Raw genomic sequence first — 24,145 nt, forward strand, 5'->3', positions numbered from 1 at the left:
TTCGATAGATTGAGGTTTTATTTAAGTGCCCTGAAAAGGATTTTTCTGAAAAAGTTTTTTTCGAGCGTTTAAGCAGCTTTTTCCTACCACGTGTGTTTATGTGCCACGCCCACTTTTCGGTCACTCACTTTTCTCTATATATTTTAGATCTTTATATCACCTACATTGCACGTCAGGGATTTTTTCCTTACTCCCGGGTGTGTTGGCTATCCTTGGAATGCAACGGTCGGTATTCTTTTGTTTATGCTGCTTGTAAACAACAAGCTTTCAAACACGTGGTTAGTTTTGCTCAAGTGTGATTGCGAGTAGTTGTTATACTTACGTTAGCAGTGCTTGTTTACGTGTGTTTTGATGACGAAACGTAAATGCATTTTCAAGAAACGACAATTTAGAAGAAACAAGTTTAGAAAGCTTTCTGTACAAGAGGCAACGATGTTTCTAATTGTAATTCTTCCACAAGTGCATCATCAAAGAAGTTCTCACCATTTCAAGAGAGTTACGACGAATTTACTGTAAGTGACAAGGGATGCAGTAACATTATTATAAATTTGAGAATATTATCAGATGTAATTTCTAAATTTGTACAATGTAGACAGTGTGGTGAGTTACAGAGTGTGAAAATTTGTGAGAGTGTCAGTGGGAGAAAAGGCCTAGCAATTGCTTTCGAATTAATTTGCACTAAATGCTCAGCTGTGATTTCATTTATGAGTTCTTCAAAACCAGATGCAAGTGGCCCTCATGAAATCAATACTAGATTAGCTTATGCCTTACGATCCATTGGCAAGGGCATGGCTGCAGGGAGAACATTTTGTTGAGTGTTGAACTTACATCAACCGCCAAATAAATTTGAAAAACTGACTGCAATGTTAGAGAAAGCTGTATGTGAGGCTAGTGAGGAAAGCATGAAACTGCCTGCTAGGGAAGCAGTGGAAGAAGATGACGGATGTTCGGATATTGCAGTTGCACTTGATGGAAGTTGGCAGAAAAGAGGACATACTTCTCTGAATGGAGTAGTGACTGTCACGAGTGTAGACACCGGTAAAGTGTTAGATGTGGTGATAACGTCCAAATATTGCAAATGATGTAAAGTCAATGAGCATAAAGATCACAACTGCGTGGATAATATTAGATGAACAAGTGGTGGTATGGAAGTTCATAGAGTACAACAAATATTTCATCGCTCCGTAGAAACAAGAGCCGTATGGTACACCAAATATTTGGGCGATGGTGATAGTAAGGCATACAACAATGTGGTGAACTCTAAGCCATATGGAGATGCCATTATTAGTAAAATAGAATGTGTAGGCGATGTTCAAAAACTTTTGGGAACAAGTCTGAGAAAACTAAGTATTGATATGAGAGGAAAAAGAATTAGAAGATGGAATATTGTTGACTGGACAGGCAGGATCGGTTAACTAAAACTGAAATAGAAACCTTGCAGGTATACCATGGGCAGGCAATTAGGAGAAATAAATAAAATCTGGAGGTAATGAAGAGAGATGCTTGGGCCATATTCTTCCACAAGTCGTCTACTTATAAGCCATGTCATGGATTGTGTCCATCAGGAGAAAATTCGTGATGCAAATACAATAGGGCTCAGGCAACTGGAGAATCTTATTCTCAGCAGCACTCTCTTCCTGCTGCTGTTATTACAGCAATTAAACCTATTTTCAGAGATTTGGCTCATCCTGACTTTCTATGGAAATGTCTGCATGGGCAGACACAGAACCCAAATGTATGTTTCAACAGAATTTGAAAGCGCCTTCCTAAAACTGTACTTGTAGGCATGCATAGAATGAACCTAGGAGTTCATGATGCTGTTATTACATTCAATTGTGGTGATATTGGAAAGTGTTGGGTACTGAAAAAGCTGGGCACTACTCCTGGTGAAAATATGATCACTGGGCTGCAACATTGCGATAAAATGAGGATAGCCGATGCAGACAGGTCCGCATCTAATGTGGCCAAGAAAGCAAGACAAACATCCAGGAAGGTTAAAAAGAAGCTGGAAGATCTGCTAGAGGCCAAAGAAGGGCCATCATATGCAGCAGGACAGTTTTAATTAACTATAAGTAACAAATTTCAAATGTTTGTTCTTTAAAGTCAATTTCCCGCAAACAAAAATTTTCAGTACATATGTCCCATTACATCAGAATCTCATAGATAAATGAATGAAATTTTCGGAGACTCTGCACAATATAAAAAGCCACCTCTGGTACTACATTCATTAATATTCCCCCATTACGAAGTTCACAAAAAATTATTTTCTGCAGAAATACTTAATATACACTCCTGGAAATTGAAATAAGAACACCGTGAATTCATTGTCCCAGGAAGGGAAAACTTTATTGACACATTCCTGAAGTCAGATACATCACATGATCACACTGACAGAACCACAGGCACATAGACACAGGCAACAGAGCATGCACAATGTCGGCACTAGTACAGTGTATATCCACCTTTCGCAGCAATGCAGGCTGCTATTCTCCCATGGAGACGATCGTAGAGATGCTGGATGTAGACCTGTGGAACGGCTTGCCATGCCATTTCCACCTGGCGCCTCAGTTGGACCAGCGTTCGTGCTGGACGTGCAGACCGCGTGAGACGACGCTTCATCCAGTCCCAAACATGCTCAATGGGGGACAAATCCCGAGATCTTGCTGGCCAGGGTAGTTGACTTACACCTTCTAGAGCACGTTGGGTGGCACGGGATACATGCGGACGTGCATTGTCCTGTTGGAACAGCAAGTTCCCCTGCCGGTCTAGGAATGGTAGAACGATGGGTTCGATGACGGTTTGGATGTACCGTGCACTATTCAGTGTCCCCTCGACGATCACCAGAGGTGTACGGCCAGTGTAGGAGATCGCTCGCTATACCATGATGCCGGGTGTTGGCCCTGTGTGCCTCGGTCGTATGCATTCCTGATTGTGGCGCTCACCTGCACGGCGCCAAACACGCATACGACCATCATTGGCACCAAGGCATAAGCGACTCTCATCGCTGAAGACGACACGTCTCCATTCGTCCCTCCATTCACGCCTGTCGCGACACCACTGGAGGCGGGCTGCACGATGTTGGGGCGTGAGCGGAAGACGGCCTAACGGTGTGCGGGACCGTAGCCCAGCTTCATGCAGACGGTTGCGAATGGTCCTCGCCGATACCCCAGGAGCAAAAGTGTCCCTAATCTGCTGGGAAGTGGTGGTGCGGTCCCCTACGGCACTGCGTAGGATCCTACGGTCTTGGCGTGCATCCGTGCGTCGCTGCGGTCCGGTCCCAGGTCGACGGGCACGTGCACCTTCCGCCGACCACTGGCGACAACATCGATGTACTGTGGAGACCTCACGCCCCACGTGTTGAGCAATTCGGCGGTACGTCCACCCGGCCTCCCGCATGCCCACTATACGCCCTCGCTCAAAGTCCGTCAACTGCACATACGGTTCACGTCCACGCTGTCGCGGCATGCTACCAGTGTTAAAGACTGCGATGGAGCTCCGTATGCCACGGCAAACTGGCTGACACTGACGGCGGCGGTGCACAAATGCTGCGCAGCTAGCGCCATTCGACGGCCAACACCGCGGTTCCTGGTGTGTCCGCTGTGCCGTGCGTGTGATCATTGCTTGTACAGCCCTCTCGCAGTGTCCGGAGCAAGTATGGTGGGTCTGACACACCGGTGTCAATGTGTTCTTTTTTCCATTTCCAGGAGTGTATTTTGTTAATAAATTTAAAAAGTATTTCTTAAAAACTATAAAATGGATAAATCAGATTTTAGTACAGTTTACTCTATTAGCATCATGTAACATACAGGAAAAATATTAAGGCCCTGCATCAAATAGTTTTTTTTTCAGAAATGGGTCAAATACTTGCCTAAATTAACATGGTTTAGATAGGCAGGGTGTGGTCCCCTTAAGAACCTAAACTACACAGATTGGTCAAAAGTCTTGGGAACTACATAGAGTAGTCAAAAGTCTTTGGAAGGCACTGGTTGTTATGTTAATAGCGAGTCGCTCCTCGAAACTAGAGCAACACATCCAGGCGTGGACTCTACAAAACGTTGGAATCGCTCTTGGCGGATACTGATCCAGAGATGTCAACAACGACAGCCATAATAGTTCCTGTGTGGTCGGTGCTGAGAACATAGAGGGTGCGACAACATTCCATAAACTCCTTTAGATCACGGGCTTTTCTATAAGTTTTTGCTGTGATAACAATACTACTCTCCAATAAGTAGTATTCTTTGAAGAAAACACGACAATCTATGCACGTTTCATATTTGATTTGTTTCGAACAAATAGGTTTTGAAAAATGTGTGCCATCATTAGTACAGTCAACCATTGGAAATTCGCTCAAGGCCGTGTCCCCTTGATTCAACTATTTGTGTCTGGGAGACGTGGTATGCGCATCAAGAATCGAGTGATTTATTTTTATGGGGAGGGGGGGGGGGCTTTTCTTGTTGTGTACTACTACACTAACGAAATTATAGTACCACACGACCAGCTTGTTGTCCCATTTCTGGCGAAAGCTTGTTCTTGACACACAAACTTTTTTGAGAACTTCAGTATGCGAAAGGGAAATATTGAACCTGGCGATACCACACATCTGCATTCGCTCAGGACGTCATCGACATGGCAGACATAAACCACACATCAACATCCAATAAGCGCAGAAACGCGCCTGTAACAGTAATTGCAGTTATCCTGATGACAGGCACTTAAATGTGATTTGCAGAATATTCATATAGACATCATGGAGAAAGTTTTGCAAAGAGATCATAAGATGAACATCAACAAGTGTGCATCGAAGGTAATGGAACGTAGGGAAATTACGTCAGACGTTTCTGAATGATTAGATAAGGAAATGAGACTGTAGACGTAGTAGATAATTTTCGCTATTTTGGGAGCAAAATAAATGACGATGGCCGAAGTGAAGGAGATAAAAACTGCAATGGCAAGAAAATGCAACAGCAACAAAATCATTTCTGAAAAGGGGAAACTTCTTAACATTGAAGAGTGTATGAAATAAAGTGTTAATTATCTTTTCTGAAAGTGTTTGTGTGGAGTGTACCCATGCACCAAAATAAAAGGTTGACGTGAGTAGAAGATTTTGAAATGTGGCGCTACAGAAGACTACTGAAGATTAGATGGGTAGGCACAATAAGCAATTAAGAGGTACTGAATCAAACAAAGGGAAAAAGAAATTTATCGCACAACTAAAAGGAGGGATTGGTTGATGCGATATGTTATGAGGCATCAAAGAATGTTTACGACGGAAGTGTTGGGGTTAAAAACTGCAGAGGGAGAGCAGGACATGTGTACATAAGCAGGTTCAAATGGATATTGGCTGAAGTAGGAGGGGCGTTCAGTAAGTAATGCAACATATTTTTTTCGGGCAGTTTCGGTAAAAAAATGCGGAATTTCCCGTGGGACATGGGGGAATATTCCAGCTTCAGCGCCCATAGTTTCATGAAGTTCCGATAGGTGTGGCGCGTACTTAGCCTTCAAAATGGTGTCTAGAACTGACGTGCGTTCCAAGGATGATGATGATGTTTGGTCTGTGGGGCGCTCAATTATGCGATGATAATCGCCTGTACAAAGTCCCCAATTTTTACACAGCCAAATTTTGTACCGTCAAATCTAGCCATGGTCACGAATGGTAATGATCATGAAATGATGAGGACAACACAGACACCCACTCCCTGGGCAGAGAAAAATCCCCAACTAGGCAGGAAATCGAACCCGGGACCGCGTGATCCAGAGGCAGCAACGCCAGCCACTAGACCACGAGGTGCGGACAGGTGCGTTCCAAGTAGAGACCTAGCAAGCAGTTTTTTTCGGCAGTAAACCGGATCATCGCTGGTATTCACAGGCAATTGCAGAATGTCTGCAGGGACATGACAGTGAACAAAATCACGGTGAGTCGTTGGGCGTCGCGCAAACCTGTTCGATCTCCCGTGTGCCGGCCGGCCGCACACAGCTCACTCCTATAATGTTGGCTCATGCGGACACCCTCATTCGAGGTGGTCCATGGATCACCGAACACCTTGCTGCTCTTCTGGACGTCTCGGTTGGTAGTGCTGACACACTCGTCCCCCAGACGGGGTACTCAAATGGGTGTGCCCACTGGGTTCCTGGCCGGCCGCTGTGGTCCAGCGGTTCTAGGCGCTTCAGTCCGGAACCCCGCTACTGCTACGGTCGCAAGTTCGAATCCTACCTCGGGCATGGATGTGTGTGATGTCCTTGGGTTAGTTAGGTTTAAGTGGGTCTAAGTCTAGGGGACTGATGACTTCAGATATTTCCCATAGTGCTTAGAGCCATTTGGACCATTTTGACTGAGTTCCTCACCGCCTAATGCAAGACCATAAAGAGCAACGAAGCGCTATCGGTGCGGAATTGCTTGCACGTTACGAGACTGATTGTAACAATTTTTTGTCGAGCATCGGCACAGGTGATGAAACTTCGATATGTCACTTCAAACTGGAAACCGAACGACAATCCATGGCGTTGCGCACCAACCCACCGAAGAAAAATTTCAAAGCCTCACCCTCAGCTGGTAAAGTCATGGTGACGGTCTTTTGGCACTCTTAAGGGGTTATTCTGTTTGTCGTCTTCCCTCAAAAAATGGTTCAAATGGCTCCAAGCACTATGGGACTTAACATATAAGGTCATCAGACCCCTAGAACTTAGAACTACTTAAACCTAACTAACCTAAGGGCATCACACACATACATGCCCGAGGCAGGACTCGAACCTGCGACCGCAGCAGCAGCGCGGTTCCGGACTGAAGCGCCTAGAACCGCTCGGCCACAGCTGCCGGCACGTCTTCCCTCATGCTGCAACGATCAACTCCGAAGAGTACTGGTCTATACTCAAGAAATTGAGCAAACGACTTCAGATTGTTCGTCGTCACAAAAATGCAAGTGAACGTCTCCTCCACCGTGGCAACATACAAGTATGTGCACCCGAGAGAAGCTCACAAAACTTCACAGCACTGTTCTTCCTCATCCACCCTACAGCCCGAATCTTGCACCTTCCGACTTCCATCTGACTGGTCCAGTGAAGCGTGCATACGAGAACCAATAACTACACTGAAGCGCCGAAGAAACTGGTATAGGCAAGCATACTCAAATACAGAGATATGTAAACAGGCAGAACACGGCGCTGCGATCCGCAACACCTATAGAACACTCCAAGTGTCTGGCGCAGTTGTTAGATTGGTTACTGCTGCTACAGTGGCAGATTTAAGTGAGTTTGAACGTGGTCTTATAGTCGGCGCACGAGCGATTGGACACAGCATCGCCGAGGTAGCGATGAAGTGGAGATCTTCCCGTACCACTATTTCTCCAGTGTACCGTGAATATCAGGAATCCGGTAAAACATCAAATCTCCGACATCGCTGCAAGAATGGGACCAACGACGACTGAAGAAAATCGTTCAAAGTGTCAGAAGTGCAACCCTTACGTACATTGCTGCAGGTTTCAATGCTGGGCTATCAACAAGTGTCAGCGTGCGAACCTATCAACGAAACATCATTGATATGGCCTTTCGGAGCTGAAGGCCCACTCGTCTACCCTTTATGACTGGACGACACAAAGCTGTACGCCTCAGCTGGGCCAGTCAACACCGACATTGGGCTGTTGATGACTGCAAACATGTTGCCTGGTCGGACGAGTCTCGTTTCAAATTGTGTCGAGCGGATGGACGTGTATGGTTATGGAGACAACCTCATGAATCCATGGACCCTTCATGTCAGCAAGGGACTGTTCAAGCTGATGGAGGCTCAGTAATAGCGTCGGGCCTGTGAAATTGGAGTGATATGGAACCCCTGATACGTCTAGATACGACTCTGACAGGTGACACGTACGTAACATCCTGTCTGATCACCTGCATCCATTCGTGTCCATTGGGCATTCCGACGGATTTGGGCAATTCCAGCAGGACAATGCGACACACCACAGATGCAGAATTGCTAGAGAGGGGCTCCAGGAACACTCTTCTGAGTTTAGACACTTCCTGTCGCCACCAAGCTTCTGAGACATGAACATTATTGAGCATATCTGGGATCACCTGCTGTTCAGAAGGGATCTTCACCCATCGTACTCCTACGGATTTATGGACAGCCTTGCAGGGTTCATGGTGTTAATTCCCTCCAGCACTATTTCAGACACTAGTCGAGTCCATGCCATGTCGTGTTGTTGCATCTTAACGTGCTCGCAGGGTCTCTGCACTATATTAGGTAGGCGTACCAGTTTCTTTGGCTCTTCAGTGTAGATGGGGGGGGGGGGGGGGAAGGTTACTGAAGCAAGGCATTGGCTCTTACGCCGACCAGTAGAGTGGTACCACGTGAGGATACAAACTCTCCGAGTAAGGTGGCGTAAGACCGTCGCATTGAATGGAAAATGTTTAAAAATAGGATTTTGTAGCCAAAAGAGTGGGGAATAATATGGTACATTAGAATCCTGTATAAAACCGACCTGCCTTCAGAAGGAATTGTGTTGCATTGTTTGCTGAACGCTTCTCGTAACTATGCAGAGATGAAGATTAGCGGGTGGCGCTTCATCACACCAAACGTCAGACTTGTACAACAGTAACAATAATGATGACGATATTTTTTTGGCGTTATCGTTGCTGCTTATGTTCTTACGACAACAAGCGATGTTTATTAATGAGCCGCGGTAAAAACTGCTGTTTTGAAGAGCGCGCCGCAGAGCCTAGTGTGAAGCAGTCGCCCTCCGTTTCTGGCGGTGGCAATCGCAGCTTTGGTGTCTCTCTCTGGTGGGAAAGGAAAAAGGTTGCCTGTTCACGTTCTTTTAAGAGGGCGCTATGAGCTCGCCAGTCGGTCAGTCTGGGTCAGTCTCTCGTCCCGAGGTTGCCAGTCTGTGTTTCGTCCGCTTTTGTTAGGCAGTTAGTGTCTGTCTGCCGTTCGGAGTGCTAGTATGTCTGTCGTCGAATCAACCTTTAAGGCCGGCAAAATGAGAGTCTTTCCACACCGCCAGTAAGAGAACTCAGCGAGTGGTCGCCCGGTCTGGGCTTAGTTCCTGCATCTGAGTCTGCGCGTCAGGCCGCCAGTCTGCTCGAGTTTGCTCAGGCAACGGTCATTGGCGGTTGGATCTATCGGTTGGTCGGTCGCGCACTGAGAACAAGTTGACTTGTCCGCCTTGAGAGTCGGCGCATGTGAGGTCCCCACGTGAGTGCAGTGGGCAGCGGCGTATAGCGAGGGGTAGTGGCTTCGCGGCCGACACGAGAGCAACAGGAGTCAACCCACGACATCAGTCTGGCCGGTGCGAGCTGCGACGCCGTGAGACGGGAGATCGGCGCGCCTTCCTGCGTCCGTTGAAGCGGCTGGCAGCGGACGGTTCGGGAGAGCGATTTGGGGGTGCTGCGCCAGGTCCTCTCGACGAATCGCAGTTTATTAGAAACTAAGTGATTGGTGAATTGTTGTTTGATTTGCTCTTGTTAAATTCTACTTATTTTCTTGCTGAGGTCACAAGCCGTTTTGCTTTGGGGTAGTACCACCATTCTTCTGTTTGCCCACCCGCGGGAAGGTTGTTTTTTTTTTTTTTTTTTTTTTTTTTTAAAATAAATTGTGTGGTCCGTTTTTCCTTTGTGGAGCAGGGGCTGGTTAGAACCACCTGCGGTCAGCGTTGTTCGGTAATCTCCGTATCGATCTACCGTAAGTTAGTAGCTGCCTCCGTCATGATTGTCGGATTTGGTGTGTTAACGAATTTATTGCTTGGAGTGTAACGGGCTAATACCTGAAATATGTTTTGATCTTTAGAAACTTTGATATTATTGCCTATGATCTTGAGAGGCGATGTCTGTGCAGTGTACAGCATCTTACTGTAACTATTCTTTGGCCAACCTTGTAGAATTTTATATAAGATTGCATTTCATGGGATTTTATTTAAATGATCATTTTAGTATATAAAGTTGCCACTCTTTCACCGTAAGACTTTTCTTAGAAGTTAAAATGAATTTGCACCTTCGGTGGCAAGGTTAATATTTCAATTGCTAGTGTTTTGTACCATTTTCATCCCTCCTACAGGGGGTGCATAGTTTTTGTGCTTGTGTAAACTGTTAAAACTCTTAGTTTAAAGTAATCTGGTGTGTTGCAGATTTGCACGAGTGTAGTGTTTCAGAGGCTGTTGTGAGCGGTCGTAGCTACGGCCGTGTCAAAAGGGAGCGTCAAGGTTCTCTGCCCGGAAGCTCATACAGTCAAAACTTGTTTCTTTCTGCCTCTGAATAAATTGTAACTTTGATATTTAGAGGGTGCTTTCTGATTATAATTTTAAATCTGTTTCCTTTAAAAACGCTTTTAGGCGCTATTAAAGTGATTAAAATTCCCATCTGTTAAAAGGAATTTGGTTATGATTTCATCAGTTACTCCGTGGCAACTACTTCCATGCTTACATAGTGTGATTAAATGTGTTAATGTTCTTGATGAATCGCTAGTAAATAAAATAAATTCTTAAGAATATTCTTTGAAAATAAATCACGGTTCAATTAAAATTAGAAACTATGTTGTTCAAATGGCTCTAAGCACTATGGGACTTAATATCTGAGGTCATCAGTCACCTAGACTTGGAACTACTTAAACCTAAGTAACCTAAGGACATCACACACATCCATGCTCGAGGCAGGATTCGAACCTGCAACCGTAGCAGCAGCGCGGTTCCGGACTGAAGTGCCTAGAACCCCTCGGCCACAATGGCCAGCAACTATGTTGTGATGTATCTAAAATATGTCTCATTTAATTGTAAGTATGTCTTACGTTCTTACCTCGTGCAAAGAGAAGACAAGCTATGAGGCATACTGCTGTGGTGTCCATACTCATCTGAAACAAACAAAAGCAAGTTACATTATTTACGGATTTAAAAACATCCATTCCGGGATGTCAATTTTGAAAGCGATGTAAGCGTAAGCAATAAAGTGTTTGCATACACAGCAGAATTCACGGTCTTGGTAAAATTTTGATTTATCTGAAGAGTTGAACAGTTTCGGCTTTGCAGCTGTCATCAGATCTTAAAAAAGCGTTAGGACGCATAGGATACATAGCGAAGTTTTAAGATCTGATTACAGGTGTCAGGCCAAAACCAGTCACTTGTCGAGATAAGTCAAACTGTGACCGAGCCTGTATGTTCTTTCAGTTTATTTGGATATCGAGGTCACAAGTCCCATTGTAAGCTCCTAAGGTCCATGTGACCGCACTTCATGATGTAAATTAACAGTTGCCTTTTTAAACATCTCAGTGCCGCACCCTCCGCCTAGTTTCGTAGTTTCACATATTCTCAGCATGCGAGCAGCCCTAACTGGCCGCGCGGTTTGAGGCTCCATGTTACGGATTGCGCGGCTCCTCCCGCCAGAGGTTCGATTCCTCCCTCGGGCATGGGTGTGTGTGTGTGTGTGTGTGTGGCGTTCTTAGCTTAAGTTAGTTTAAGTAGTGTGTAAGTCTAGGGACCGATGACCTCAGCAGTTTTGTTCCTTAGGAATTCACACACATTTGAAATTTTTTTCTGAACATGTGCGCCCGGCACAAGTCACTTGTTTGTAATATTACGTGCCTCCTCAGCTTGACCGCCCGCCAGGAGATTTTTACGCTGCTTCATAGGTCATATCTACAGCAGTTCAGGAGCTATGACTGGCGTCTGCCAATGAGAGTGCAGAGAGGCTGCTAAATTTTATTTGTGCCGATATGTTCTGAAAGACAAAGCTACACTCTTTCGTCTGGGTCCTGCATTAGTGTGTTTAGACGTTCTGGGGGAAGCTGGTGGCATTTTGGTGTTTCGGCATGCTGTTTAGTGCAGTTGCTCTCGGTAGGTGGATGATGTGGGCTTTAGCTGTCCACGTCATTTACGTTCTATTCATGGTGCTTCTACCTCAAGTACTGGTTGTTTCAAAAAGGACTTTACAACTTAGAAAATTTATATAGATTAATTCATAGTACCTACAGAGGTGAGCGTAGTGTCTATTTGTGGGGAAATATACGTTTTGTCTCGCGTAGTTCGCTAGTGCCGAATCGCACTGTTAGGAGCGCTAGCGGCAGTTGCGTTAAAGATGGCTGCCTTCACTGGACCGGAGAGTGCTAGCTGTGTGTTTTGGTTTGAAGAATCGAAGTCGGCGACAACAGTTCAGCGTAATTTACCTACCAGGTACGAAAAAGATCCTCCTTGTAGGCCTACAATTTATGCGTGGCATAGATGTTTTGTAGAAACAGGGGGTTGCTCGGTAAGGCTTGGGAAATCATCAGGTAGTCCATATCTGACGAAATCGTTGAGTGAGTAAGACAACGCTTTGTCAATAGCCCTACGAAAACGACTCGGCGTGCATCTCGTGAAATGCAAATTCCACGTAAGACTATTTGGCGTGTGTGGAGAAATCGTTTGCATTTGAAACTGTGGTGTGCGTACTGCAAAACATTCGGTGCACACACCATCAGATTATTTGGCTTGTCGCTCTAACGAAGTAGGCGAGTGTCAGCAATACGTCTCGTGGTCTTATCGCGGCGTGTTTATCTTCTTCCGTTAGGTCAGACGATAGAAATGCCACTTGCACACTTAGAGTAGCAGATTGATGGTGACCAACTTTAAACAGAACTTGATTAATTTTCACACACATTTATTAAAATAATAAGCATAAACATTACGTAACTTGATTCTGGATGCTATTTACAATTGGCAACCTGCAGTTCCTTTGGTCTCGGTATGTTAATCTTATTCTCATATATATCTGATACTTGACAAAGTGTCTATACATTTATCTTCATGGCTATGTACAGGAATACGATAATCTTCTTAGGTGCAGACTGAAACTTGACTATAGACTGGTACAGACTAATGCAGACTGGTAGAGACTGGTACAGACAAATGCAGACAAATGCAGACTGACTCATCGGAGGTCTGTACACTCGTTATAATACCTCGCGCGTTCAGGTATCACTGCGCGAGAGTGATCCGTGAGGAGAAAAGGTTCTACGTTAGCAGCAATCTCATTGGCTGCATTACATATTAATACGCGGATCGGCGGAAGCAGAATTTGGTCCGTCTCTAAGGCAGCGCCATCTCGTAGTGCGGAGACGGACGAGCACTGCACCTGCGCTGTTGTGCTTAGTGGGGAGCGCTCTAGTGGGAAAGTTGTGTACGCGCTGACTACGCGGAACTATGTACACAACAGAAACTATACAGATTGACGATCGTACAAGCTATAAAAGACACTGATAAGTTTGCTCGCAAGACCTTCTGTGTGCATATTTTAAACCATATTCATGAGGATGAACATCGTCTTTTCTGACGAGTCGACTTTTCACTTCAGTGGCAAGGTTAACACACATAACTAAAGGATTTGGGGCAGTGAAAATCCACATTAAACATTGCAACATGTTCGTGATAGCCCTAAACTGAACGCTTTTTGTGAATAGGGCAAGAACAAAGTATACAGCTCATTTTTTCCGTGTGAGAACCGTCAGTGGTATAGTGTACCTGGATATGTTCCAAAATTTTTTGATACCACAGATCGATACGAAACGGTGCATCACCCCACTACCTGGGTGACATCTGGGATTTTCTCAGTGACTGCTTTCCAGGTCAATGGATTAGCCGTGATGCGCCAATTGCATGGCCCCCATGTTCCCCGGACCCGAGAACACTCGATTTTTTAAATTGGGAGTCATTAAGGATATCGTGTTTGTACCTCCTGTGCTGGCTTCTCTAGCTGAATTTAGAACGAGAATTTACGCCGCCACTGAGCAAGTTACACCTGCAATGCTACAGCAAGTTTGGGAAGAAATTGACCCCCAATGGAATGTGTGCAAGATAATCTTTAGTTTAAGGCAAAAAAAACTTGGGGTGTTTCTCTATAAAATAACACTAAATCCAACTCTATACCTACTTTCAATAAATTTATATGAATTTTTAAAGTAAAGTCCTTTTTGAAACATCCTGTATATTTTCAAGTAATGTTACTCAGAATACCTTCTCATGTGACGTATTTATCACCTTGCAATGAAGTTTTACTTTTTTTTCTTTTTTGGCTGAATATACTACAATTGTTTTTACGAGAATATTGTTGGCTTTAATTTTCCTTTGTGACTCATTCGAATCCATGTGTGCACTTATTTGTATTGTGCATCTGGGACTACAATTTCTGTACCACTATTTTGAACATTGAAACATTCATTTCTCACATTTTTGTCCACATATTTATTGCAGTGGAGAATACCCTATATCTACATGTGGCTTTGTTCATCCAGATTGATACTAAGTGAACTCCTCATGGAACCTTTTCCTGTGTGGTCCGATTTGAAAGAAAAACACCTACTCACTTTGCATTGTATATGCCCACTATCTTTAGTACTATTATTCTCCATTCAGGATATGACACTGTGACAGTTCTTTCGATGAAGCTTGTTTTAGTAGTTGCATAATTTTCAGACCCATCACAGCTCACTGTTACGCAATTTTTCAAGTGATAACCATAACAGATGCCAAGCACATTGGCCCTGCACAAAGTGAGCTTATAATACAAAGTTAATTATACACTACTGGCCATTAAAATTGCTACACCACGAAGATGACGTGCTACAGACCCGAAATTTAACCGACAGGAACAAGATGCTGTGATATGCAAATGATTAGCTTTTCAGAGCATCAACACAAGGTTGGCGCCCGTGGTTACACCTACAACCTGCTGACATCAGGAAAGTTTCCAACCGATTTCTCATACAAAAACAGCAGTTGACTGGCGTTGCCTGGTGAAACGTTCTTGTGATGCCTCGTGTAAGGAGGAGAAATGCGTACCATCACGTTTCCGACTTCGATAAAGGACGGATTGTAGCCTATCGCGATTGCGGTTTGTCGTATCACGACATTACTGCTCGCGTTGGTCGAGATCCAATGACTGTTAGCAGAATATGGAATCGGTGGGTTCAGGAGGGTAATACAGAACGCCGTACAGAATCCCAACGGCCTCGTATCACTAGCAGTCGAGATGACAGGCACCTTATCCGCATGACTGTAACGGATCGTGCAGCCACGTCTCGATCCCTGAGTCAACAGATGGGGACGTTTGCAAGACAACCATCTGCACGAACAGTTAGACGACGTCTGCAGCAGCACTGACTATCAGCTCGGTGACCGTGGCTGCGGTTACCCGTGATGCTGCATCACAGACAGGAGCGCCTGCGATGGTGTACTCAACGACGAACATGGGTGCACGAATGGCAAAACGTCATTTTTTCGTTTTAATCCAGGTTCTGTTTACAGCATCATGATGGCCGCATCCGTGTTCGGCGTCATCGCGGTGTATGCACATTGGAAGCGTGTATTCGTCATCACATACTGCCGTATCACCCGGCGTGATGGTATGGGGTGCTATTGGTTACACGTCTCGGTCACCTCTTGTTCGTATTGACAGCACTTTGAACAGTGGACGTTACACTTCAGATGTGTTACGACCCGTGGCTCTACCCTTCATTCGATCCCTGCGAAACCCTACATTTCAGCAGGATAATGCACGACCGCATGTTGCAGGTCCTGTTCGAGCATTTCTGGATACAGAATATGTTCGACTGCTGCCCTGGCCAGCACATTCTCCACATCTCTCACCAATTGAAAACGTCTGGTCAATGGTGGTCGAGCAACTGGCTAGTGACAATACGCCAGTCACTACTCTTGATGAACGGTGGTATCGAGTTGAAGCTGTATGGGCGGCTGTACCTGTATACGCCATCAAAGCTCTGTTTGACTAGACGCCCAGGTGTATCAAGCCCGTTATTACGGCCAGAGGTGGTTGTTCTGGGCACTGATTTCTCAGGATGTATGCACCCAAATTGCGTGAAAATGTAATGACATGTCAGCTCTAGTATATATATATATATATTTGCCCAATGAATACCCGTTTATTATCTGCATTTCTTCTTGGTGTAGCAATTTTAATGGCCAGTAGTGTATGTTTGGCCTTTGTGTAGGCAGCGAGTGTATTACAGTATTCAGTCTGTGGTGATCAGAATTTCCTTTACATAACCTTAGGCCTGAAAATGGTCTGGTCACTGGTGGTATCAGAGTGGGGAAAAGAGGGGGAGGGGGAAGCATATGGATACAACGTCATGGGTGGGTCCACAGTCACAGGAGGCTCAGGCAAGTACGGTAGGGGAAGGGAGGGGGAGAGGGTGTGTGTGGAAGGAGCAGCAGCCTGCCCCCGGCAGTAGACTGCATCGTTGCCACTGGGGTGAGGGAAGATCTGGATGACGGAGTGGCTTTGTCTCCACAGATTCCCAAACCGTGATCCCCTCACATCCCTTTGGTTAGTGGGACAAAGGAAGCAGAGGTCATATCGAGACACAGAAGGTCCAAGTATATGGCAAGTGACCTGGCCTGTAGGGACCATGATGTCTGGTCCAAGGTTCAGAGGCAGAGATGTCGGAGTCACCAATGGTGACTGCAGTCACAGCCAGATATGGCTCCGGTGATGTGTCAGGGTGACATGACCAGCCGCAACATCAGACTTCCGAGACCCCCTGAGGCCTGCAATGAACCTTGGGATTCGCCCGCGATGCAAGACAAATGTGCATGCCCACACACAGGTGCCTCACGTGTTGGAGGGTATCAACTCTGAATGAGCATGCTGCGTGAGTTGCAGGACCCTGGTACTGTCCCCTTTAACACTGTGTGATGCTAGTGCCGATGCTAGCGATGTGAGTTGCGGGCTTTCAAATAATAAGATGAAATGATATGGTGTGGTGTCCCTCAACTATGTACCCTCAGAATCAGAGTTGAAAGATGGGAAGTTTTGGCTGGTTTTGTTGTCTTGGGGCTGGGATACGTAGTTGTCGCATTACAGGCCAAATACTGCTGAGTCTACATTATACAATATGAATATAGGGTGTTACAAAAAAGTACGGCCAAACTTTCAGGAAACATTCCTCACACACAAATAAAGAAAAGATGTTATGTGGACATGTGTCCGGAAACGCTTAATTTCCATGTTAGGTCTCATTTTAGTTTCGTCAGTATGTACTGCTCAATGGAGCACGTTATCATGATTTCATGCGGGATACTCTACCTGTGCTGCTAGAAGCACAAGTACGACACAACGTGTGTCTCATGCACGATGGAGCTCCTCCACATTTCAGTCGAAGTGTTCGTACGCTTCTCAACAACAGATTCGGTGAAGGATGGAGTGGTAGAGGCGGACTAATTCCATAAGCTCTTGTCTACGCAACCCCGGTACCAAATGTAGAGACTCTTCGTGCTCGTGTTGTGGACGGCTGTGATACGATACGCCATTCTTCAGGGCTGCATCAGCGCATCAGGGATTCCATGCGACGGAGGTTGGATGCATGTATCCTCGGTAACGGAGGACATTTTGAACATTTCCTGTAACAAAGTGTTTGAAGTCACGCTGGTACGTTCTGTTGCTGTGTGTTTCCATTCCATGATAAATGTGATTTGAAGAGAAGTAATAAAATGAGCTGTAACATGGAAAGTAAGCGTTTCCGGACACATGTCCACATAACATATTTTCTTTCTTTGTGTGTGAGGAATGTTTCGTGAAAGTTTGGCCCCACCTTTTTGTAACACCCTGCATAGACAAGAATCGAATGGTCACTCGGCAACTGCGAATTTTGAACGTAGGATAAACATTTATACATGAAAGATTGCAATTAAATAAAATCTGCAGGTACTATTTTAACGACTTCAAATGATAAGTACAATAGCAGCAGTACCTTTAAGAATGCCCTTTATTACTGTAAAACACTTATTGGTGTCGATGGTCCAGCAATTAAATAAAATATAAGTTGAATAACAGGAAAGCAATAGATTCCAACTTCACTTAATTAGTTATGAACAACAACATAGCTTGCGAGGCAACCACTTCTAAACGCACACTACGTCTTCTCTGCAGAAGCCACAGAAAGCACACAAGAGCACAAGTCAGCACTCCGAGACATTTCTGTCTGCCACCACCATGCGCAAACTGCTTCACTCTCCAAGACTTCCCCGCTACTGTGCGTCACGCCTCCTCAATTCGCACTCCCTTGTCCTGTCGTACTCACCCACTTCTATACAGTCTCCCCATTAACGAGCGCTGTGAATGGCTAGAGTGCTCCCGCCATGCCTTTAAGCCAATCCTCACTCGCAAACAAATTGAAACACATACTAAATACTGGATTTACATTTAAATTACTAGAAATTAATTAAATATTCCTATGACTGTACCGTAACATGCTCTAACACCCATTATTATTTACATAAACAAAATAAATATATATCAAAGGAATAGAAACAAAAGGTAGGCCAGCAGCCTAATGTCTCTGTGCTTTCTACAACACAGTAAATATTTAACCAATTTCTTCATGAATAGTGTATATATGAGAATGCAGGCTTTCTCGACGAATCTTGACGATAAATTCTTCTCGGGTAGACAGTCGAGTCATTGCGTTGTTCTCCAGCAACGTTTCAGCAAGTTTCTTACTTGCCATCTTCAGGCAAAGTGTCGGGTTCACGTCTCGTCCGGGTCTTTATAGCCGCTAGACCACGGGCATCTCTGCATCCTTGGCGCGGGTCGGGCCAATAAGGCGCGAGCGGAATCGGCGCGGAGGCGCGTGGTGGTGGTGGTGGTGGTGGGGGGGGGGGGGGAGGGGAGGGGAGCCGCTGGCCGCCTCGGTGCGGCCTGTTTATTGCATACGCCGCCACCGACCTACCTCCATCGGAGCGCTCTCGTCTCATTCTTGATAATGTTGTATTCCACGCGCTGCTGAGTTGGAAGCCACTGTCCCGATTGACCAAGTTGTCACTAACCCGTATCTCTACTGCCTCTTTAATAACTGAGTCCCAGAAACCTTTCGCTCTACACAGTCTCTTGCTTTCTTCAAACTGAAACGTGTGTTCTTCACTGAGGCTGTGCTCCGCTACCGCGGATTTTTCTTTTTGTCCGAGGCGGACGCTTCTCACATGTTCAGAGGTGCGTTGCGTTATGCAACGCTGCGTCTGCCCAATATATTGCTTCTCACATTCACAGGAAATACTGTAGACACCCGGAGTTCTTAGACCCAAGTTGTCCTTCATTGAGTCCAGCATATTTCTGATTTTTGTTGGAGGATGGAAGACGGTTTTTATCTTTTATCACATATTTCCAGTGTGGCGGTAGGTTTTACCAACAGGTGGATGGAGTCGCTATGGGATCCCCACTGGCACCATGTATCGCTTATCTGTACATGGAATACTTCGAGGATATCGCCTTGGAAACAGCGCGCCTTAAACCCAAGGTCTTTTATCGGTACGTGGACGATACTTTCGCGGTCTGGCCGCACGGCGAAGACACTCTGACGGAATTTCTGAACCATCTGAACAGAATACACGAGAACATCAAGTTCACAATGGAAATGGAAGAAAATGGGTGCCCACCCTTCCTCGATATCCTTATAAAGAAGAAAACGGACGGACACAGGGACACTCGGTCTACCGAAAGAAAACGCACACAGGCCTGTACCTCAACGCCAACAGCTGCCATCACCCAGCACAACGGAAATCCGTGCTCACTACCCTGGTCCGCAGAGCTCATGACATATGCGACAAGGACAGCTTATCTGCTGAGATTCATCACCTGAAGAAAATCTTCCAGATGAATGGATACTCCGAAACGCAGATTACACGCGCTCTCCATATGAGCAAGAAGAAGAAGGAGAAGAACCTTCAGGAAGATGAGAACGACAAAGGTCTGGCGTTCCTCCCGTACACAGGACCACCCACGGCCAAGATTGCCAGGATACTGGAGAAGAACAAGATAAAAACTATCTTCCATTCTGCAACAAAAATCAGTAATATGCTGGGCTCAGTGAAGGACAACTTGGGTCTAAGAACTCCGGGTGTCTACAGTATTTCTTGTGTCTGTGGGAAACAATATATTGGGCAGACGCAGCGTTGCATAACGCAACGCATCTCTGAACATGTGAGAAGCGTCCGCCTCGGACAAAAAGAAAAATCCGCGGTAGCGGAGCACAGCCTCAGTGAAGAACACACTTTTCAGTTTGAATAAACCAAGAGACTGTGTAGAGCGAAAGGTTTCTGGGACTCAGTTATTAAAGAGGCAGTAGAGATACGGGTTAGTGACAACCTGGTCAATCGGGACAGTGGCTTCCAACTCAGCAGCGCGTGGAATACAACATTATCAAGAATGAGACGAGCGCGCTCCGATGGAGGTAGGTCGGTGGCGGCGTATGCAATAAACAGGCCGCACCGAGGCGAGACGCCAGGACCCGGCGCCCGCGGCTCCTCGCCTTGCGTGTTCTCGCAAACCAGCGTTTTTCTCTTTCAGAGTCGACAGCCTGCAAGCGCCTTTAGGAACTCGTGCGGCAAAATCCACGTGGCGTGATCCCATCGTCTGAAAAAGCATATTGTCGTGTCTTTCACAAGAGGCAAAACTGTCGTGCCCGGGGTTACGACATGTAGGAGGAGCTCGAACCAGACGATCGCTCCGGCGACACAGGGTGAGGCAGATGGCGGTCTAAGGGAAGATTCCCGGACGACGGCAGCGTCTGGCCCCACCACCACCGACGAGGACGGCGAGTGAGAGTGTTGCTCGCGGTCGTCGGACGAACGTGGAAACTTCCGCGCCCGCACACTCTCCCTGCCGAGACGACGGATCGAGACGCCGATTCCCCTGACAAAGGAGGAACTTGCCGCCGCCGCGGCCATGGTGACTCCCGATGAGTACTGCATCGCCGTGCAACGTCTGGCCATGGGAACAGACGCGGACAGGGTGGAGGTTCTAACGAGACTCCGGTCCCAGTTACTTGTGTTTCGCGATACGCAATTGCCTGTCGCAGTTGCCACGACAGCTGCCGCGCCAGCAGACGCACCAGCCGTGCCGGTTACAGAAGCCGCCTCGCTCTCACCAACGTCCAGGCTGGCAACACCTGACGAGCCTGTCGAGGTCGAGAAAACCTCACGGAAGCGCCCAGCCGCGGCCGTAGAGGACACTCCCTCCCCCCAGGCAAGTCCCGGTCGCGCCAGGCGCAAGAAGAGGAGGGTACGCCGCAGGGCGACGACCACATCGCCGAGGAAGCCGGACGAAGAAGACTTCATCGCGCCCTCCCGTCGCCGCACAGCGAAACCCAGGTCGTTTGGACCGGTGACGCCAGAACAGGTCGAGGCTGCAAACCGCTTTGCAGATCTACCTGAAGTAGCCGAGACCGACGGGGACGGGACAACACCGACTACGGCGACGAAACTGCCCCGCCACCCTCCGCTGATCACCATCCATTGGAGTAAGGAGTACAGCGAACTCCGAGAGATTCTGTACTCCATCGCAAAACCGCTGAAGATGTTCGTGGAGACCGATATTTACAAGGTCAGAGCGGAGTCCATGGAGGACCACGCGAAACTCATGAGACTCTGTGAGACCAAGAAGTTGTTCTCCTACACGCAGAGTACGGAGCAGCTGAAGCTGCTGAAGGTCGTCATCCGTCACCTGCCGATGAAGATGGAACCGGCGTTCCTACAGCGGCAGCTGGAGGAACTCGGCTTCCAGACCCGCCACGTCGGCCTGATGAGGTCGCCCAGGACCCACAGGGACATGCCCTTGTTCCTTGTGGTCTTAGTCGACAATGTGGACAACCGGAAGATTTTTCAGGGTGAAAACATTGCCGACTTCGACGTGAAAGTCGAGCCACTCCGCGCGAAAGGCAGGCGAGCCCAGTGCTTCAACTGCCAACGCACGGACCACGTGGCAAAGTTCTGCAGGATGGCTGTGCGTTGGTGCGAGTGCGCCGAGGAGCAGCCGTGGCGTGACTGCCCGAAGAAGGAGGAGGAGCGACCGACGTGCTGCAACTGTAACGGGGAACACGTCGCCTGTTACCGGGGATGCGCCGCATTCAAGAGCGGGAAGCGCGCCAGCCGCGTAAACCCGAGTTGCTAAGGGGAAGCCGGCCGCCCTGCCCCCCCCCCCCCCCCCCGACCCCCGAGAGGCCACGGCCGCTCGCAGGGGATGCCGGCGACCGCAGCCGCCGCAGCTCCCCTCGCCAGCGGCACCGCCTGCAGTCGGGGATGCCGGCTTGCCGGCGCCCGCGGCTGTAGGACGGGTTGCCGCCCGCGCAGGGCGTTCCCAGCGCGCCGCTCCGCTGCCGGCTACGGGAAACGTCGCGAAGGAGTCAGACCTTCCCGAAACGGCGAGGGAAGACACCACCGAGCTGGCCGCGCTTCTGCGGTCACTCGACCAGCTGATGACGCAGCTACCAGTCCTCGTGGGAGCAGTGACGCCGGCGCTGCAGGCCACCGCCGGGAGAAGCCAGCCCTAATATGGATAACGACCATATTCATGGGTTAAGCATATGCACGTTCGACGCTCGGGGTCTCCACCCCCAGCAGGGCGAGTTTCGCCAATTCCTGAGGGACGAGGCGGTCGACAGCTGCCTTGTGCAGGACACCTTCCTCAAACCCGGGGTCGACGTGCGAGCAGCAAACTTTTGCTGCTACCGAGATGACAGAGCCACCCATGTGGGCGGCATTGCCATCCACGTGAAGAAGTCACTGCGTCACCACCGAGTTCAACTGCCGGCGCTCAACGCGCTGGAAGCCACAGGAGTGGCCGTCAACACCGCCGCCGGAAAGATTCTTTTCGTGTCGGTCTATCGGCAGCCTAGCAGACCGCTAGACGGAGCCGACTTCGACGTCCTGCTGTCGCTGCAGGGGCGAGCTTTCATTGCCGGGGATTTCAATGCGAAACACACCGAATGGAACTCGCGAACTGTTAGCCGCAGCGGGCGCCGCCTCTCCCGCGTTGTTCACCGCAACGGCGCGATCACCGTGGGGCCGTTTGACCCCACGATCTTCCCTGCACGGGGACAGCCCGACGTGCTCGATATTGCCCTTCTGAAGGGCATCGAGCACTTCGCGACCGCCGAGACGCGGAACGTTCTCTCCTCCGACCACGTACCGGTCATTTTTGGCCTCGACGTGGCCGGAGCTTCCCTTCCAGACAGCCGTCCGAGCTATCGCAGGCTCGACGCCGAGCGCTTTCAGACGAAAGCGCTCGAACTGCTCGAGGACGCGCCAAACCCCGTCGTGATAGGGGCAGACGCCGCCCTAGCATTCTACACCCGAAGAATACTCCGAGCAGCGGAGGAAGCCACGCCGAGACGTCGCCGAGGACCACGAGACTTCTCGCGACAGCTACCGCGCCCTATCCTGGACGCGATCACCGAGAAGACCCGACTGTTTCGTGAATGGCAGCTGACTCGCCAACCAGACACGGAACGCCGATTAAACCGCATGAGACGGGAAATTAAGGCAACAGTCGAGCATCACCGGAACCAGGAATGGGAAGTCCTTGTGTCTACCCTCAATCCTGAGGATGGTAGTGCATGGAGGGTGGTAAAGTCCTTCCTACGCCGGCGACAGCGAATACCACCTTTACAGGTCGGGAACGACTTCGGCAGCGACCCCGACGCGAAAGCCAGCGTCCTGGCTGACGCCTTTGCAGCCAACTTCACACCGGTGGCCGACGTCATCGACGACGACCACATACGGCGAGTCCACGAGCAACTGCCAACCTTCAACGCCGCAAGGGAGGAAGGCGACGTTATAGAGCCGATAATGGAGGAGGAAGTTGCTGTGCATATTCGCTCGCTGAACCCAAAGAAGGTCGGAGGGAGCGATGGCGTCACAAACCTCCTGCTGAAGAACCTTCCGCCGGGACTACACCGGCAACTTGCCCATGTTTTCAACGAGATTCTCCGATCGGGTGACTACCCTTCTGCGTGGAAACAGGCGGAGGTCGTGGCCATCCTCAAATCCGGCAAGGACCCACGCCAGGCATCGAGCTACCGACCCAACATCCTACTCCCGTCCCTCTCGAAAGTTTTCGAGAGGTTGTACGCGAGAAGACTGATGCGACACGTCACCCAGGAGGGCATCATCCCGGACGAGGAAACTTTATTGACACATTCCTGGGGTCAGATACATCACATGATCACACTGACAGAACCACAGGCACATAGACACAGGCAACAGAGCATGCACAATGTCGCCACTAGTACAGTGTATATCCACCTTTCGCAGCAATGCAGGCTGCTATTCTCCCATGGAGACGATCGTAGAGATGCTGGATGTAGTCCTGTGGAACGGCTTGCCATGCCATTTCCACCTGGCGCCTC

General features: G+C 48.1%; 1 protein-coding gene across 1 annotated transcript in view; it reads right to left on the reverse strand.

Moving 5' to 3' along the window:
* LOC126293487 (carbonic anhydrase) overlaps positions 1-24,145 on the reverse strand; it is a 150,063-nt gene that overhangs the window by 60,731 nt on the left and 65,187 nt on the right. The window contains exon 2 of the mRNA XM_049986740.1: positions 10,777-10,831. Coding sequence (XP_049842697.1) covers positions 10,777-10,831 — 55 coding nt within the window. The remainder of the gene's footprint in view (positions 1-10,776; positions 10,832-24,145) is intronic.

The sequence above is a fragment of the Schistocerca gregaria genome, chromosome 10 (genome assembly GCF_023897955.1).
Source record: "Schistocerca gregaria isolate iqSchGreg1 chromosome 10, iqSchGreg1.2, whole genome shotgun sequence".
NCBI lineage: Eukaryota > Metazoa > Arthropoda > Insecta > Orthoptera > Acrididae > Schistocerca > Schistocerca gregaria.